Raw genomic sequence first — 16,053 nt, 5'->3', positions numbered from 1 at the left:
TCTCTGTGCTGTGAGCCTGGGATCAAATGGGCCTTGCATGGCAGTGAGAGACACAGGCACAGCAGGAATCACACTGTGCAGAAGTCTTTGTCAGTGGTGATGGAGCTGTGGCTCTGAGTAGGCTTTGCTATTATTTTGTCACTAATGGTAGGCCCTTAAAAACAAGGTCTGATACTTTGTGTGAGTCAGGTCTGAGTCTTCTGCATCTGATCCAAATGTTTTGCCATTTGTACTTGTACCACTTACTGTGGATGCTTCTATTAAGACATTTCACACAAGCTTTGTGGGAACTGGTATTATTTCTGCCTTCTGGAACCTGGGGTAGAAGAGCACAAGGCTTGGAGAGAAAGGCACATTCAGGTTCTATGGTGCTCAGGGAGTTCTTATGTGTGGTACCAACCCAGCATTTGAGCTCTGTCTATTCCTGCTTTTTAAACTTGTCCCAAAGACAGAGTTTATTTTACAGCCTTGGGCAAACCCTTCCTCCTTCCTAGCAAACAGAAAGAATGCGCTCACCTGTATGAGCTAGCAGCCAGTATGAATACCCATGAAAATGCTTTGGCCAGAGACTGAAATAAACCCAAACCAGCTGAAATGCTAAGGGACAGAATACAAAATGAAAGTGGGAGAACTGGGAGGGACTGGCTGTCCCTCCTCCTTCACTGAGTGCAGAAGGAGACTATTGGGCTGCAGTTCTGTCACCTGTGCAGGGGTAACAGCCCCTACAATCACTGTCTCTTCTTGCCCTTGGCAGTTCATCCATGGCTGGCTGATCCTGTCCTCCCTGATGCTGCTCTTCCTCTTTACCTACATTTACCTCGGGTAAGTGGGAATGGTGCAGGTAACCTGGCAGTTCAGGGCTCCTTCACCTCTTTGCTGAGAATTCCCGCTTTGAACAAGAAAAGCAATGTCTTCCCTTCTCCAAATGCATATTTAAGTGTTGTTAGAAGAAGATAGCTGTCTTTTTTAAAAACTGGAAAAGGAGATCTTTAATAGTCAATGCTCAATTTTACAGAAATCGCTGAGAAGTGATACTGTGAGCATGAAACGAACAGGCTGAATCTTGTGGTACAGAGGCCCTGAATTATACATTGAGAAGCATGTGGAAAGGCACTTCATGTGCCAAGTTACTTTCCTGATTTGTCTTTTTTCTTAGACAACATTGTTTCAAGCTCATTCCCTTAGCTCCCAGCTCAGGTGAAAGGAAACTTTTAACTTGTGGATGAGACATTTGTTGAGACATTTTCATTTTTAACTGTGAGCATATTGCACCTGGTGGTGGGATGACACTGACAGGATTTCTTTGCTGTAGAAAGTCATGTAGCCACAGGCCTGTGCTCACTTGAAATCCTGCCTGCTCAAACCCTTGGAATTGCTGTTGAACTGAGGACTAAGGCAGTGGGGTGCTGGTCTGTAACACAGCACATCCATCTCAGGCAGGAGGAACAGGGCTCAGAGCAGCGAGTAGCCAAAGGGCAGGTTCCCCTTTCATGGTGAGAGTTGCTCTATTCTGCTTCCTCCTGGTGTAGCTGGGGGCTTTTTTGTTTAGCTACAGCCTTACCTTTTGTTTAACTTTGCATGTCACTTGCTTTTACTGCTTAGCTAAATTTTCTTGTGGTATTCCAGGGAAGTATTGAAGACTTACAACGTGGCCATGGATTATCCCACTTTGTTCATAGTCATCTGGAATTTTGGAGCTGTTGGAATGATTTGCATCCACTGGAAAGGTCCCTTGCAGCTCCAGCAAGCTTATCTCATTATGATCAGTGCTCTAATGGCATTGGTGTTCATTAAATATCTACCTGAGTGGTCAGCATGGGTGATTCTAGGTGCAATCTCCATCTATGGTAAGTCTGGGTTGTGACTCTCAAGGCGTGGCTCCTGGAGAGGTTACTCTGTGGCAGTCTCAGGACTCTGTATGTCCTTCCAAAAAACAACTTCATGGTGCTAAAAGCTTTAGAAAGTGCCAGATGGGCAATTAATTTGACTCCCTGTCCTGTCTCTTGCTAATTGTTCGTGTAGGTAGTGTACCTCAGCCAGGTCTTTCAAAGTGGATCACCAAGTCAGGGAAGGACTGAACCTCACCCCACTGCATGGTAGGGGTGGCTGGATTTTTATCAGTAGCAGACCTGACAGTCTTGCAGGTTTTGTTTATTGTTGTCAAGAGATCATGGATTTTGGTGTGAGTTCTAAATTTCAAGAGAACCTGCAGAACAAGAGGGAGGAGATGTGATGGAGGAGAGAGGGTAGGCAAAGAGGTACTGGCCTGAAGGCCTTCCTGAATGTGAAACCAGAGCCAGGGTATGAAGTGATGGAGTGTGGAATGTGAACAAAGCACCCCCACTCCTCCTCTAATTAAATTTAACATCTCAGTGAAATGCTGCCATCAGCTTTCAAAGAACTCATGTGGTATTCTCAAGGGGCTTTTTATAGGATTAACACAGTGAAAACTCTTATTATTACATTAAGGCTTGGAGGTGGTATTTTAAGTGAACAACACTTTCAGGGACTTAAAACAGCTAAAGTTATGCAAAGTGGTGGAAAGTGCCGTTCAGGAAATCATCTGGTTTATATGGATAGATGTAAATGTAAGGGGAGAACATCTTAAAGATAAAGAACATAAAATATGCATGACAGTTCAAGATGAGATTGGTCCTTTTCTTCCTGCAGATCTGATGGCTGTTCTGTGTCCCAAGGGGCCACTGAGAATGTTGGTAGAAACTGCACAGGAGAGAAATGAGCCCATTTTCCCTGCATTAATCTATTCCTGTGAGTAAGATTAAAATGTTAATGTTTTTAGCCAGATGAAAATCTTTGTCTGTGTCAAAGCAAAGAGCCCTGTCTTAGGTATTTTCTTGCCTTAAGAATGGTGCCCAATTATGTTCTGGATTTTGTAGAAGGCCTTGTTTACCACTTACAATGTTGCTAACTCTAATTAGCCAAAGGGAGCCCACATTTACCTTGTGAAGCTGTATGTTCAGAAACAGACTGATCCTTTCATGAATACAGTGCAGAATATGCTTCTTTTTTTCCTGCACACAAAACCCTGTGTGAGGTGGTCAGCAGTGTTTGCCAAGTTCTGTGATGAGGTGATGCTCACTCAATGCATTTATTCATTGTGTGTGTGCTTTACAGACACACTTTGAACATGTGATGAGGCTCCATGCTTCCTGCAGCCCCCTCTGTACTCTACAGATGCCAGTGCTTAGAAATTTGCTTTGTTGTTCATTGTTTGGCTCCTCACTTTGCAAAGGGCTGCATTCAAGTATTGCTCTGCAAACAGAATCAGTCATCTCTGCCCTGGTTTACTTGGGTTCTTTAACTACCACAGTGGCTGGTGCCCTTGTCAGAGGTATCCACATGCCTAAGATAAGATTGTTGGAAGGCAGAAGACTCAACACTCATGGGACCTGAACCTGAGTGTGCTTCATGGACCTCAGTGACTTTTTCATTACATCACTTGGAAGATGAAGGGTTATTCCCAAATGTTTGGTGCTAAGATGAGGATGCCTACAACCTGACTGATTTTTTTTCCTTCAAGCATTTAATGTTACATAAATGCTTTTATGTGTTCCAAGCAGAGTCTCAGCTCACCTCAGCTGCCTTCCCTTTTACAGGAGATTCTGTTACCCTGACCTGAGACAATCCTACATGAAGTCTTTCCCATGCTTTAGTTAACAAACAAGAGCTTCCCTAAAGGAGAATGCAGTTCAGCAAATAATAAATACTGAACAAAAAGTTCTTGTGCAGAATGTCAGTGTCTCCATTGCAAGCTACATTCTGTGGCTCCCTCTAGATGCAAAAACATCACCTTGGCTGAGCTCATCATGGAAAAGCAGGCACTGGCTTTGCCTTGGCTTATTTTGTTTACCTTAGCTTCTATAAAATGAGGGAGACTGATGCACACTTAAATAAAAAGCTGATCTGAGGTCCCTTCTGCTGATTTTGGAAGGGTTTGTATTCCTTTTCAATTTAAGGATCCCAAGAATAAACCCCCAACCATCAGTTGCTATTGGAACCCAAACAGAAATATGCAATATTTTCACTGGATGGAACCACAACAGGCAGAGAGAAAACTTGCATTTTGACAGCTCCTGTAATCCCTCACTTGTGTGCTGTACCTTTAGCAGAACATGAGCAAGCTGTGTTGGTTAACCTCTGGTTACCTTTTGTATTACCATCATTCTCTGGGAAATTGTTTTCTTTGAAGAGAAGAGACAGAAAGGAAGAAACCAAAGGATTTGCAGACCCTAGTTCTGGAATTTTGCTTTCAATCCACAGAGAACATTATATTGACTCTTAGCTACTTGTGCCCTGGAGCTTTCTTAAAAACTGAATGGATGCATTGCCTTGGCTTTCTCCCACCTTGCTGTCTCAGTTCCTAGGGAAACCAGCTGGGTGTTTTAGAAGCATTTACTGGGGCAAGGGTTTGTATTTTTAGGGACAGCTAAATACTTATTTCCTCTGAGCTATAGTGGCCAGTATTTTATGCAGCTGATTACTTTCTTTCTTCCAGCTGCTATGATGTGGACAGTTGGAATGGCAAAGCCAGACACAGCAGCAAGAGGAGCAAGTCAGCAGACATGGGATGCAGGTTTGTTTGCATGTTCCTCTCCCATACAGAGCACTGTCCTACAGAAATAATGAATATGTTTGAGACTGAATGTAAACATAAGCCCCCAAATCCTGATGGATGAATTTTTTTTTCAGCATTGTTACCTGCAGAACTCAGTGATGTTCATAAACCTGCTGTTAGGACTGGCAGCAAAGATGAGCAGACAGTGTAGGAAGCTCCAGTATTCAGGCCACTTTTATTTTAAAAAACCCCAAACAAACAACAAATCAAGCAGAAGTGTTGCTCAACTCACATCTTCAGTGTACTGAAGTCAAAGCTGAAAGGGAGCTAGTGGGGAGTTACGTTTTTCCATGCTGGGGATGGTAAATTACAACATAGGCTCCTAAATATAATACTGATGGGCTGGTGAAATTCAGTGTTGCATTCAGAACAGTGCCATGGTGTACCTCTCTGTAAGTGTTCTAAGGCTCACCCAGCTAAAGAAAATAAATATCTTTACCCTTGGGTAAAGCCAAAGTTAAAGACAGTTACCACCAGTAGCTTTTGTGATTCAAGTTTACATTGTAGCTGGTTCTGCAGTAATTTGGGTGCCTTTGCTTTTATCTTCTTGAGATGCAAATTAAGCTGCATTAAACTCAGTTTTAAAGTGACTGAATCAAATCTTACGTGTAGTTTTGAGGGGATTTGCCATCTAGTCCTGTTGCACTTCAGAGATGACAGTACTTTAGAATGTAAAAGCAATAAATGTGTGCAAGGGTTTGATAACTGAACATGCTGCTTATTTCAGGATGAAGCAGGTGACATACCAAGGAATGGCAGGGACACAATCCTGCTGGGAAATGGGGCACAGAGCAGGCACAGACTACATGCTGAGGGGTGCAGAATGCTCTGTAGAAGCTTTTGTCCCAGATCTGCTTGCACCTGCAGCAGCAGCAACCTGTCAAACTGACATGGACTGAAGTGTTTGTAGGAGCTTCTGAAAAATAGGAGTTGTCAGATAAAGTCATATATCACAGACTGGCTGCTTCTAAAAGTACTGCCAAAGGCTCTGTCAGATGTGCTTTAACAGAGGGGGGGAAAAGTGTGAAATTTGTGGACAATGAAATGTGTCTTGCTTTCTACATGTGAGCAGTCAGCTCCGAGAATGTCAGTGTGACTCAGGACTTCTGTCACAAATGGCAGTCCTCTTAGTCATCTATTTTGGGTGTATGACTGGTTAGGGAATACCTGAGCACCTCCAGCCCAGAGATATAACACTGTGGGAATACACATTAACTTTGCTGGGTTTGCCTTGTCACTGTGGCCTGTGCAGAGCAATGTTATGTCTGTGTACCTGCTCCCTTGTTAGAGCCATTGAGCTCCTGGTGGCTGCCAGAGAAGCTGGGAACACCCACCCTTCCAGCTGTTCCAAACAATAACACACATGTTTCCCTCAAAGCCACTAAATGTCTCTGCTCCAGCTGGTCCTGATGGTCACATCTCCAGGAGACAGAGGGATCACCCTCTGCAGGGCAGCTTCACAGGAGTGTGGATTTCATGGGCTAAAACATGTTATAAATGTAGCTCTCTCTTGTGTTTCTTTTTTTTTTTTTTTTTTTTTTGGTAATCCACTCTTGGCCTGTTTTTGTGGAACCAAGCTGAGGATGGCAGAAAACAGCTCAGGAGCCCTTCTCATGCAGAGTCTCAGATGTCAGAGACGACGAGTCCTGTTCCAACCCGCCCCGTCACTTCTTCAGAGGAGCTCGAGGAGGAGGAAAGTAAGGGAAGCTTTATACCTTGTTTTCAGTGTAATTAGAGCCTGACATTTTTAGTCTTTGTGCTTAACACTCTGTTCCCTAGTTTGGTCTAATCACAGTTAATCTGAATAGCTGTGCTTGCTGAGCAATGAAGATCTTGAGTCTGACTGTGTATTACCTCTTGCTGCTGCAGAATCTGTTCTGGGATTGTGGTTCCAGTGACATCTGTTGGCTACATGTACAATTTAGAACAGTTCCTTCTTCCCCCTGACTCCTGTCCCTCTCTGTCCTTGTGCTTCCTCAGCTGGTTCAGGGGAGCACCTCAGAGAATGAGGGAGAACAAAGCAGTTAGTGGGAAGAGGGGGTGGAAGTCTCAGCCTCCTCAGGAATGTGTGGGTCCAGGTTGGTAGCCAGGACTAGGAACCTTTACCTGCTCCGCAGGGGACAAGAATTTGTTCAGAAGGGAAGCAAAACAGGAGGCTGAGAATTAACACTTATTTTGTTTTTCCACTTCTTTTAGGGGGTGTGAAGCTGGGCCTTGGAGACTTCATATTTTACAGCGTGCTTGTTGGGAAAGCAGCTGCCACAGCAAGTGGGGACTGGAATACCACACTGGCCTGCTTTGTAGCCATTCTCATAGTAAGTGAGCAGCTTTTAAAAGCTCTGTCACAGCCTGTTCAGCACAGAATTGTTGCCAGAAGTACCAGCAGCTGAGCACTGCTGAATCAGTCCAGGTAACCTGCTAGGTATTTAGGAATACTCTGTCTCTAGATAGGCACTGCAGCAGAATGATCCAGACTAATCAGAGCAGAGCCAAGTGTGGATGTGGTGGGGGTGAAACAGCCCCAGGGAACTGCTGGTGTGTTTGCTTCAGCCACAAGAGTCAATATTTGGAACTCCACACTGATTAGCAAGTGTAGTTGAAAAGGTAAGCTCTGTTATGCTAGGGGGAGCTGATAGATAAGAGGGTAAGGACCTATCTTATTCTACTATTTGAACTGGGAAAAAATGAGAAGGAAGGAGACTTAGATCCATGGAAATTATCAGTAAGGGCAGGTGACTAACATACTGTAGCTGCTAAAGAGTTGGTCCTGCCAGGTCTAATGAAGACACACTGTTAAGCTTCCACCTGAGTGGAAAATAATTACTATGCACTTGCTGTTTACCTCAACATCCTCATGGAAATTAACCAGAAGGACAACAGCAGGATTTTTAGAATGTAAAAGAAAATTGATTACTGTGTCCTTCTTGGGCCTCTCTTTTCCTACGTAGATCCCAAGGACAATGCCAGTGACTGTCACTTGTGAAGATTGTGCATCAAAAAGCATGCAAACTAGAAATGAGCTGCCTTCACTGGAGTCTGTTCAGTGTAGCTTTCTGACCCCACAGCTCAGAGAAACCCATGGGATCACCACTTTGCTGCAGTCCAGCATGGAGGGGTCCCTTTGCTGGGGGAAATATTCTTGGTCATCCATCTTGTGAGGCCAAATGCCCCATTTTGCGTCTTTTATGGTACTTTTAAAACTTGTTCCATCTCCTTTTGCAGTTTCATCATCTTGCTGCTACGTGGCTTTCTGGTTCCCAAAAATGTCCCCCCAGTTTCCCAGCAGTAAGCACATCTCAAAAGGGAGATGAGATTTAAAGAGCAGGTGTAGGCCAGATATGGTCCATGAGAGAGTAAGAACAGAACTACAGGCCCAGGTAGATTGTGAACAAGTTTGCAGTCTAGAAACACTGATTAAAAAAAAAAAAAAAAGAATTTAAAAAATCCTGTCTGCTGATCTTTAGCTAGTGGATATTTTTGGAGCCCAGTGTCTTTGAAGTTTTGTCATCATGGAAGAATTAAAAAGGGCTCTGATGAGAGAAGGAATCTAGAGGTACTTAGCCACAGGATCTACTCAGAATATACAACAGCTTCCTCACATGCTCCAAAAAGCAGATCTTGGCCTGCTATTCAGGTAAAACCAGAATTCACCCATTGTAATAAGCAATCCAGCCAAAAGAACAGCAGTGGATTTTTGATTTCATTTTGGGTTTGGTTTATTTTTTTGTTTTTCTTTCTTTTTTACCCTAAGGGACTTTGTAAACTGGGAATGTGTTATAAGTATTAGAAACCTCCAGTGGAACTCCTATCTGTGCAGTTCACCAGGATTTAAGTGCTTTTGTCTGCTGGATCACTACTTCATTCATAATGGCACAGAACAAGGAATAAAATAATGTGTAAAGAAGTTAACCCCTTGGGGTCAGTTGTACCTCTGCATTTGCTGTTCATACCACTTTCTCAGCAGAGATTTCTGTGCTCAAGATTGCTGAGGAAAAACCTGGCCAGCTTGTGTGAAAGATGAAGCTGTGGGCACATCCATATTCTGCTGCTGGTAGCTCAGGCAGTCTGCAGTGCTCTACAGTGCATTTAGATAATTATCTGTATGTTGGCTTGTTGGTGACAGATGAATTTCTGGCTGTTGTACTATTACCTCCTTGTGATTCTTATTCTGTTCTCTCTGACAGGGTTTATGCCTAACACTTTTACTACTGGCTGTTTTTAAGAAAGCACTGCCTGCTCTCCCCATCTCCATCACCTTTGGCTTGATCTTCTACTTCTCGACAGACAACCTTGTGCGACCGTTCATGGACACCCTGGCCTCCCACCAGCTGTATATTTAGAAGTGAGAGTTAGAGGATTCTTTTTCAAGCTTTGCTGTGAAGTATGGTTACAATGTTTGGAATAGGTCATAAAAGTTTTTACACTTAGTGCCATATATTTGTAAGGAAAACACTAATTCCTTGATATGCCGTGTACTAAAAATCTAATAGTTACATGTTGAACTGAGATTTTTCACAGGACTCTTGGTGAAAAGCCTGGCTCCTTGCTAATGTCAGAGTGTTACTTTTATTTTATTTGAGGTGCACAGTGGCTGTTGTGAGCACAGAAACCTGTATGTGGCATGGAACACTGGAGAGGTGAGGGGTCTGATCTTCCAGGAGCTAAGCAAGGTGTTTTAGCCCTGGAACTCCAGTCATCTTTTACCATAATCTAGAATTTCTAACTTTTCACTTAGAACTTCTAAGTCTACACTTCTGAAGTGTTGTGCAAACACGAGGTGCAAGTGATTGGAAAAGCCCAGCTGGGAGCATGCACAGAGCAGTGTGTGAGCCATTAGAGAAGTGAGGCTGAACTCTGCTGTGCACACAGCATCTGTTGAAATGCCCTAAAGGCCCATTCATCCTGACCTCAGTTAGACACAGTGAGCCAGGAGGGATTGAGACAGGATGTCAGTGCTGGGATGGTGGAACATCAGGCTCTGAGCACATCCACCAGTGCAGCAAGCAGCTGATGGAGGCAGGGCTGCCCCTTGCAGCACATCAGATCCTCAGCGTGCAGAAACAGATACTGCTCTCTCCTCCCAACGTTTTATTTTTTTAGGAAATATTTTTCTGGGTCATTACTACAATCCTGAAGTGACCCTAAGGTGGAAATGACTAAACAACTCCAGTAAATCAGACCTGTAACTTACTTCCTGTGTTTCTGGTCTCATTTCTGTGCATTGTTGTAACTACTCCAAAGGAGGATTTACCTTCCCTTTATTAAGAGGTCCTCTCTTACACTGACTGAGACTTGGTTTACCTAGGTTTTTGTACTGTTTAAAGATTATTTTTTTAATTAAAAATTTTAAAATAGCTATTTAGTGTCAAAGGAACTCTTTTGGAAATATCCAGTCATAGTTTGTATCAAAATATTGGGGTGCAAACTTCAATCTGTTGTTACATTACTTTTAGGAATAGCTATACACCCTCAAGTGAGTTCATTAAGAAAATCACAGTGCTTGATGTCAGTAAAAAATACATAGGACAGACTGAACCTTCATGTTTTGTCCACCTTTGAAAATAATTTTATTTCTACTCTTTGAGTCAGTTTTTCAATAGCTGCCAAAGTTCTGTGATTTTATTTTTTTTTTACCTGTGTCTGTTACTCAAACAAGCTCAGTTTTCTTTGACAGCTGATCAGTGTCAGTAAATGTAACATTATGTGAGAATTCATGAATAATGCAATGTCTTTGAGAGACACAGAATTTAATTTCTGGAAATACTTCTTAGCAAAGGCTTTGAATTACACAATTTTATGTAGTGCTTTTTCCAGTAGACCTGTTCAAGCTCATCTGCTTTGATAATTAACAAGGATATCACACAGGTGATTCAGACTAATTTTTAAAAAGTGCATAAGTGTTTTTACAAGGGGTGTGTGTGTGTGTGTGTCTCAGTCTGGACAAGTCAGTAACTCTTGCTCTTTGTTAGTTTTCCATCCTCATTTCTCACATTTGCAATGTTTGGACTTAACAACTGCAGAGTTAACTATTACTAAAAGGTATTTCCTTTGGAAATGTAAATCAGTAGAGCTTTGTTTGCTGATTTTTAAGGTTTATGTGAGAGTTGCTTTTTCTATTTGTTTGTTAGTGTTTGTTCTTTTTAATGAAAACAGTTATGGGGCCAAATCAGACTAGAATCACTGGGAAACGTGATTGTACTTTTTGCATTGCATGGTGTAGAGAGGATATTAATTATTTGTATATACTGAAAGAAAAATCCTGCTTGGTTTATCAGGGTTGTATTTCTATGAAAGCAGAGTTAATACTTGGAGGAAACTGGAAGGGGACCCTTCACATATTGAAGGATCACCACTGGTTTTCTGCAGATACCTGATTGCCAAAGACTGGCCTTCCACTGACCAATTCTGCAGAACTTACAAGAATTTTAATTTAAAAGGTAACTGAGCAAGAGATTCTGGCAGTGCAACAGAATGTATTGTCCTGGTGTGTGAAAGGAGTATATCATGGATATACTGGAGTGGTTATAAATGTATAAAAGTTCATATGTATTTACTACAAATATATATTTGTGTTTGTGTGTCCATATACACACAGACATGCAAATTTTAAAATTATGTGGAGTGATTTCTCATCTCTTTGGACGTTTTCACCTGTGCATAAACTGAAGTTTTGTTTGTGATGTTAACATTGTGCAGCATGGCCTAAGATGTGAAATGCAGAGAGCAGGATTTACCCTACTCACAGCTGGCTGCTACATGAGATACTGACTCAGTGACCTGGCACCTTGAATCAGCAAAGCATTTGTCTGCCTAATGTCTTCATTCACTGGTGTCAGCTTGCTGCATGCTCTGAACCAGCACAGCTGCCAGCTACACTGAGGTGACACCTTCCTTGGTGCTGGTGTCACTCAACACCTGAAGTCCTTTAGGAGGTGCTGTGTGTTGGGATTTTCCTGTGTGATCCTGCTCCCACTCACCCCTCCTCTCCAGTCTGAAATGAGTGTTTCATTGCTTCTACTCTCAAATGTACCTTGGGCATACATCAGTCTTGAAGATCTAAGACTGAAGCCAAGTCCACGAACAAAAATGTAGTGGTGAGCCTGCCTCATGCAACCCCCCAGTGAAACTTCTGGTGGGAGGTGTGGGGTTGTTTTGCTGAAGTGTCTGCTGTGTGTCAAGGACTGGAGATGAGCCCTGTCCTCAGAGGATGCACAAGAAGCATCATAGTCATAATGAAAAAAACAGAAACAGGATAGTCCTTGCAGGAGCACACAGTTTTCATTTGATACTCATGGTCTGATTCATCAAACCTGACTTCAAGCTCTTTGTTCTTGCCCTCAGAGGTACTTCCAGCTAATCCCATGGTGTATGCTTTCCTCTTCCTTGTAACTCAAACTGTGGTTTGTTTAAATTGAATATAGAGTTATTTTTCTTTATTGTTTCCCTCATCCCCGATCTTAGTTTCTGCTTTAGAGATGCTCCTTGGCAGCCACGGGAGGGCAGTAGGTCCATGTGGAGAAGCACCAGCCATTTTAAAGTACTCTGCCCTGTGCCCCTTGTTTTTCAGAGAGGCTGAAGGCCCTGCAGTCTCCCTCGTGGGAGGAGAAAAGAGAAAGGCAGGCACCCCACGCCCCAGCACAGCTGTAGTTTTGGTCCAGCATGGGAGAGGCTTTCAGTGAGAACAAGCTCAAGCTGAACCAGAATTCATTTAAAGCCAGCTGCTTTCAGTGTGATGCCATGTTCAGCACTGCAGTCCTGGGTGAGATGCTGCTGTTACACTCCATTTTGTTTGGGTTCTTTTCCTCAAAGCCCCAAGCATAAGTCAGGGGCTCCCCCAGGCATTGCTAAATTCAATTTATTACATAAAGATTTCTTCTGGGCATCTTCAAGAAGGAAAGGAATAATTATAATTACTGATTTGTGATTCTTCCTCTTCCAGTCTCCTATCGCAGTAGATCTTGCTAATATGGGAGGAAAAAAGAACACACAGCTTGTCCTTCCAGAGAAATCTAGGGACAAGCTAGATAATGTTGGATGGGCTTTGAGCAATGTGGTCTAATGGAAGGTGTCCCTGCCCATGGCAGGGGGGTTGGTACTGGATGGTTTTTAAGGCCCCTTCCAACCCAAACCATTCTATGATTCTCTGTTTTTTGTGCCTCAGGAGGACCAGGGGGTATCTTTATTTTCTTGAACCTGGTTGTTTTGTAAGAAAGCAGTCTGGAGAGTTGTGGTATCTTTGCCAGAAATTCTCCTACAACACTATTTGTATGCCCCCAACACACACTGTATTCCTCATTGAATTTACCCTTTCTTCCTCAGTCAGGTAAAGTGATGTGAGCTGTTCTCATTCTACAAGTGGGAAACAAAGCAAGACAGTAAATCATAGAATCATAGAATGGTTTGGGGTGGGAAGGGACCTTAAAATCATCTAGTTCCAACCCCCTCATATGGATAGGGACACCTTCTACTAGATCAGGTTGCTTCATCCAGCCTGGCCTTGAACACTTCCAGGGATGGGCAGCCACAACTTCTCTGGGAGACCTGTGCCAGTGTCTCAGCACTATCACAGTAAAGAATTTTAATAATCTAATAACTAATCTAAACCTACTGTCTTTCAGTTTGAAGCAATTCCCCCTTGTCCTATTACTACAAGCCCTTGTAAAAAGAGGGAGGGAGCACTCTCCCTCTTTCTTTTGGGCTCCCCTTGGGTACTGGAAGGCCACATGACCATGCTGGGTTTGAGCTTGGATACATAAGGAAGATCTGTCCACATCAGATCATGGCATCAAACACCATCACACAAATAAATTACTGTTACTTCTTTTTTACATAATGCTTTGCTGCAGGTTTGCTATTACCCACCTTTTGCCACTCTTAAATCCAAGATGTTTTCCCTGAGCACTGAAGGAGTTAAGCAAACATGAACTGTTATCTTCTTTGTGCAACACATTTCAGAGGTGCCCAAGAGCACAATTTGGGAGGTGTCAGTGCTCAGCACTATTTGTGGCTCACTATTAAAAAGATCTAAATTAACAGAGACTTTGAAGTGGAACTAGCTAAACTCCTTGATACAGAAACCTGAGACAGGTGCGGGGCCAAGTGGATGGAGTGGAAGTTTTCCAAAACTGGGAACTGTTTGAGCCCTATCAAATGCAGCCTGAGGTAAGTGACTGCTCCCACAGCCAACTCTGGATTAGATCTGTGCTGAAATAAATGCCAGGAAGCCTGGCACTCCTGAACCTGCCTTGCAGAAGGGGGTGGAGTAGGAAAAGCATTAGGCCTGCTTTCCCCTGGATCACTGGTTTCTATGATTTCAAGGAGACCTTGCTCACCCTGGTATAAAATATGAGTAATTCCACAGCTAACTTGCATTCAAGCAGATCAGGAACAATGCATAAAGTGAAAGTGTGGAAAACTGATCCAGCCTATTTAACTTCTGCCATGCCATCCTCAACCTTTACAAAGCTTAAGCTACAAGCATTTAAAATTCTCCCTGACTTCACTGAGCTGTATTTGTGTATAAAAGAATATGAGCCTTCCTTCAGACCTGGTGTAAGACCAGCAAGATCCCTGGAGCTGAAGGTAGGATTCAGGATTATTTTAAAAGCTACCTCTCCTGTGTACCAACAGTTAGTAGCAATAAAATGCCAGTAGCATTAACAGAACTGTTCTAAACAGGAATGTCATCCCTTCATCAAGCCAAAAAAGACATGCCCTCTCTTTAAGCCCCTACTAAATACAGTCTTTGTGATATTCTGGGAAGTTCAGATTTGAGCTATTTTTGTTCTCCAGCTATTGTGCTAATAGTTCTCTTCTCGAGTGTTCTGTGAGTTTCAAGGGGCATGACAACTGTTTAACTTTCTTCTTTAATATGGAAAAGAATTGCCCTGATTTCTGTCTGTGTGATTTGGGTGGGCAAGCAAGAATCAAATGGCAAGAGGGCTTAAATAGGATGGGAAATGAGGGCATTTAGCATGTAAAGGGTTAAGAGACCTTCTCTGCTACTCTTGTGTGCACATGCTATGTACCACTGTCATGAAATAGGAGCGCTGCTGCAGAACAGTGAGAACATCTGTATTTCAGGAAAGGAGTAACAGTTCCTATGCTGGGAAAGCAGAGCAGCAGCTAAACTGCAGCCAAAGCTGCTGCAGTGCACTGAGTGGATGGTGCAGGGTGTAGTCACTGTCCAGGCTGCATCCTCAGATGCTGTGTTTGGTGGGACTGCTGAAGGAAAGGGACATCTTTGTGCTCACATCTTTGTGCTCACACCTTGGGCTCCTGCAGGCTAGGAATCTCACAAGTGTCTGCAGAGAGTGAACCTGCAGTGCTGGTTCTCAGCACTGCTGTGCCTGAAGGCAAACCCTTTTCCCTGCACACTAGCACAGAGCAGGTTGAAATTCCTCCTGCTGTGCTTCCACTGAGGCTTTCCAAACACTTCTTTAGGCATTAGGAGCACGACAGGGCAGAAGAATGCCATTAACCCTATTTTACAGATAGGACTTGGATAATTTGCTCAGGGTCAAATGAAGGGCTTAACCTGGATGTCTGGAGCATCTCTCAATCAGTCACTCCTAGCAGAGGCTTGTTAATTGCTGGTGTCTCCCTCTTAGTTGCACTCTGGTACGTGTCAGTCAGGATGTTCTGCCCCCAGCTGGTCTCCCTGTGTCCAGGTATGCAGACACAGATGTAGATAGCAGAGGTTAGGTTATGCAGTCCTGCTCAGTTGGCCTCTGGAATTGGATTGATAGCCACAGCAAAGCAGGAAAAGGGTCAGTCAGCATCCTAAGGTAGCAACAATCCTGCTTTCCCATACTGGTTTTGGCTTTTGGTTTTTGAAGCCACAACATCCCTGCAGACTGGCTGCTAGAAGTAAATTGTCATGACTATCTGTGAATCATCATCTGGCAAGTGGATGGAGGTTGTGAGTTTGTCCATTTGCCACACAGGCAGTCAGAAACACCCTGCAGCTTTCCAGTCTCCATCCCACACCTTGCTGTGTTTGGAACAGCGAGGCAGGAAGCCAGGAAGCCAAAACAAGTACTGGCTTTCAGGGCAATGAAAGAAAACAAGGTGTCTTGGGGATGATTCCAGGCTAGGGCAAGGTGGCTCAGTGCTCTCCAGCTCTGTGAGACAGGGCAATGCTGTGCCAAAAGCTGGGGCAGTGGCTGAGATTGGCAGCACACTTTGCCATTAACCAGCAGAACTATGATGACTAGTGTTAATTCTTAGTTCCAGTAAAGTGTTCAGAAATAACTCTGTTTCTCCCATGTTCTCTGGCTCCAGCCTGTCCTCCCATTTAGAACAACTCTGCCCAAATTGTTCAGATAACCCTTCTGTCCTTGGCAAAAGGCTTTTCAGAGTGGCTAAATGCAGGCAAAGAACTTGTTCCTGTTTGCCTGGCTTTAAAATTAATTTGC

General features: G+C 43.4%; 1 protein-coding gene across 3 annotated transcripts in view; it reads left to right on the top strand.

The window, feature by feature from the left end:
• The window catches only part of PSEN2 (presenilin 2), a 48,881-nt gene extending 37,630 nt beyond the window's left edge, over positions 1-11,251 (top strand). For all 3 annotated transcript variants that reach the window (XM_071421667.1, XM_071421674.1, XM_071421657.1), the window contains 7 exons: positions 755-822; positions 1,627-1,847; positions 2,671-2,769; positions 4,517-4,594; positions 6,214-6,333; positions 6,833-6,951; positions 8,821-11,251. In XM_071421667.1, the coding sequence (XP_071277768.1) occupies positions 755-822; positions 1,627-1,847; positions 2,671-2,769; positions 4,517-4,594; positions 6,214-6,333; positions 6,833-6,951; positions 8,821-8,976 (861 nt within the window). In that variant the 3' untranslated portion in view covers positions 8,977-11,251. The remainder of the gene's footprint in view (positions 1-754; positions 823-1,626; positions 1,848-2,670; positions 2,770-4,516; positions 4,595-6,213; positions 6,334-6,832; positions 6,952-8,820) is intronic.
• The last annotated feature ends 4,802 nt before the right edge of the window (positions 11,252-16,053 follow it).

The sequence above is a fragment of the Agelaius tricolor genome, unplaced genomic scaffold (genome assembly GCF_023055355.1).
Source record: "Agelaius tricolor isolate 1412-34295 unplaced genomic scaffold, bAgeTri1.0.p SCAF_1, whole genome shotgun sequence".
Lineage (NCBI taxonomy): Eukaryota > Metazoa > Chordata > Aves > Passeriformes > Icteridae > Agelaius > Agelaius tricolor.
The sequence above is the reverse complement of the archived record's forward strand: the minus strand, read 5'-3'. Positions and strand labels throughout refer to the sequence as shown.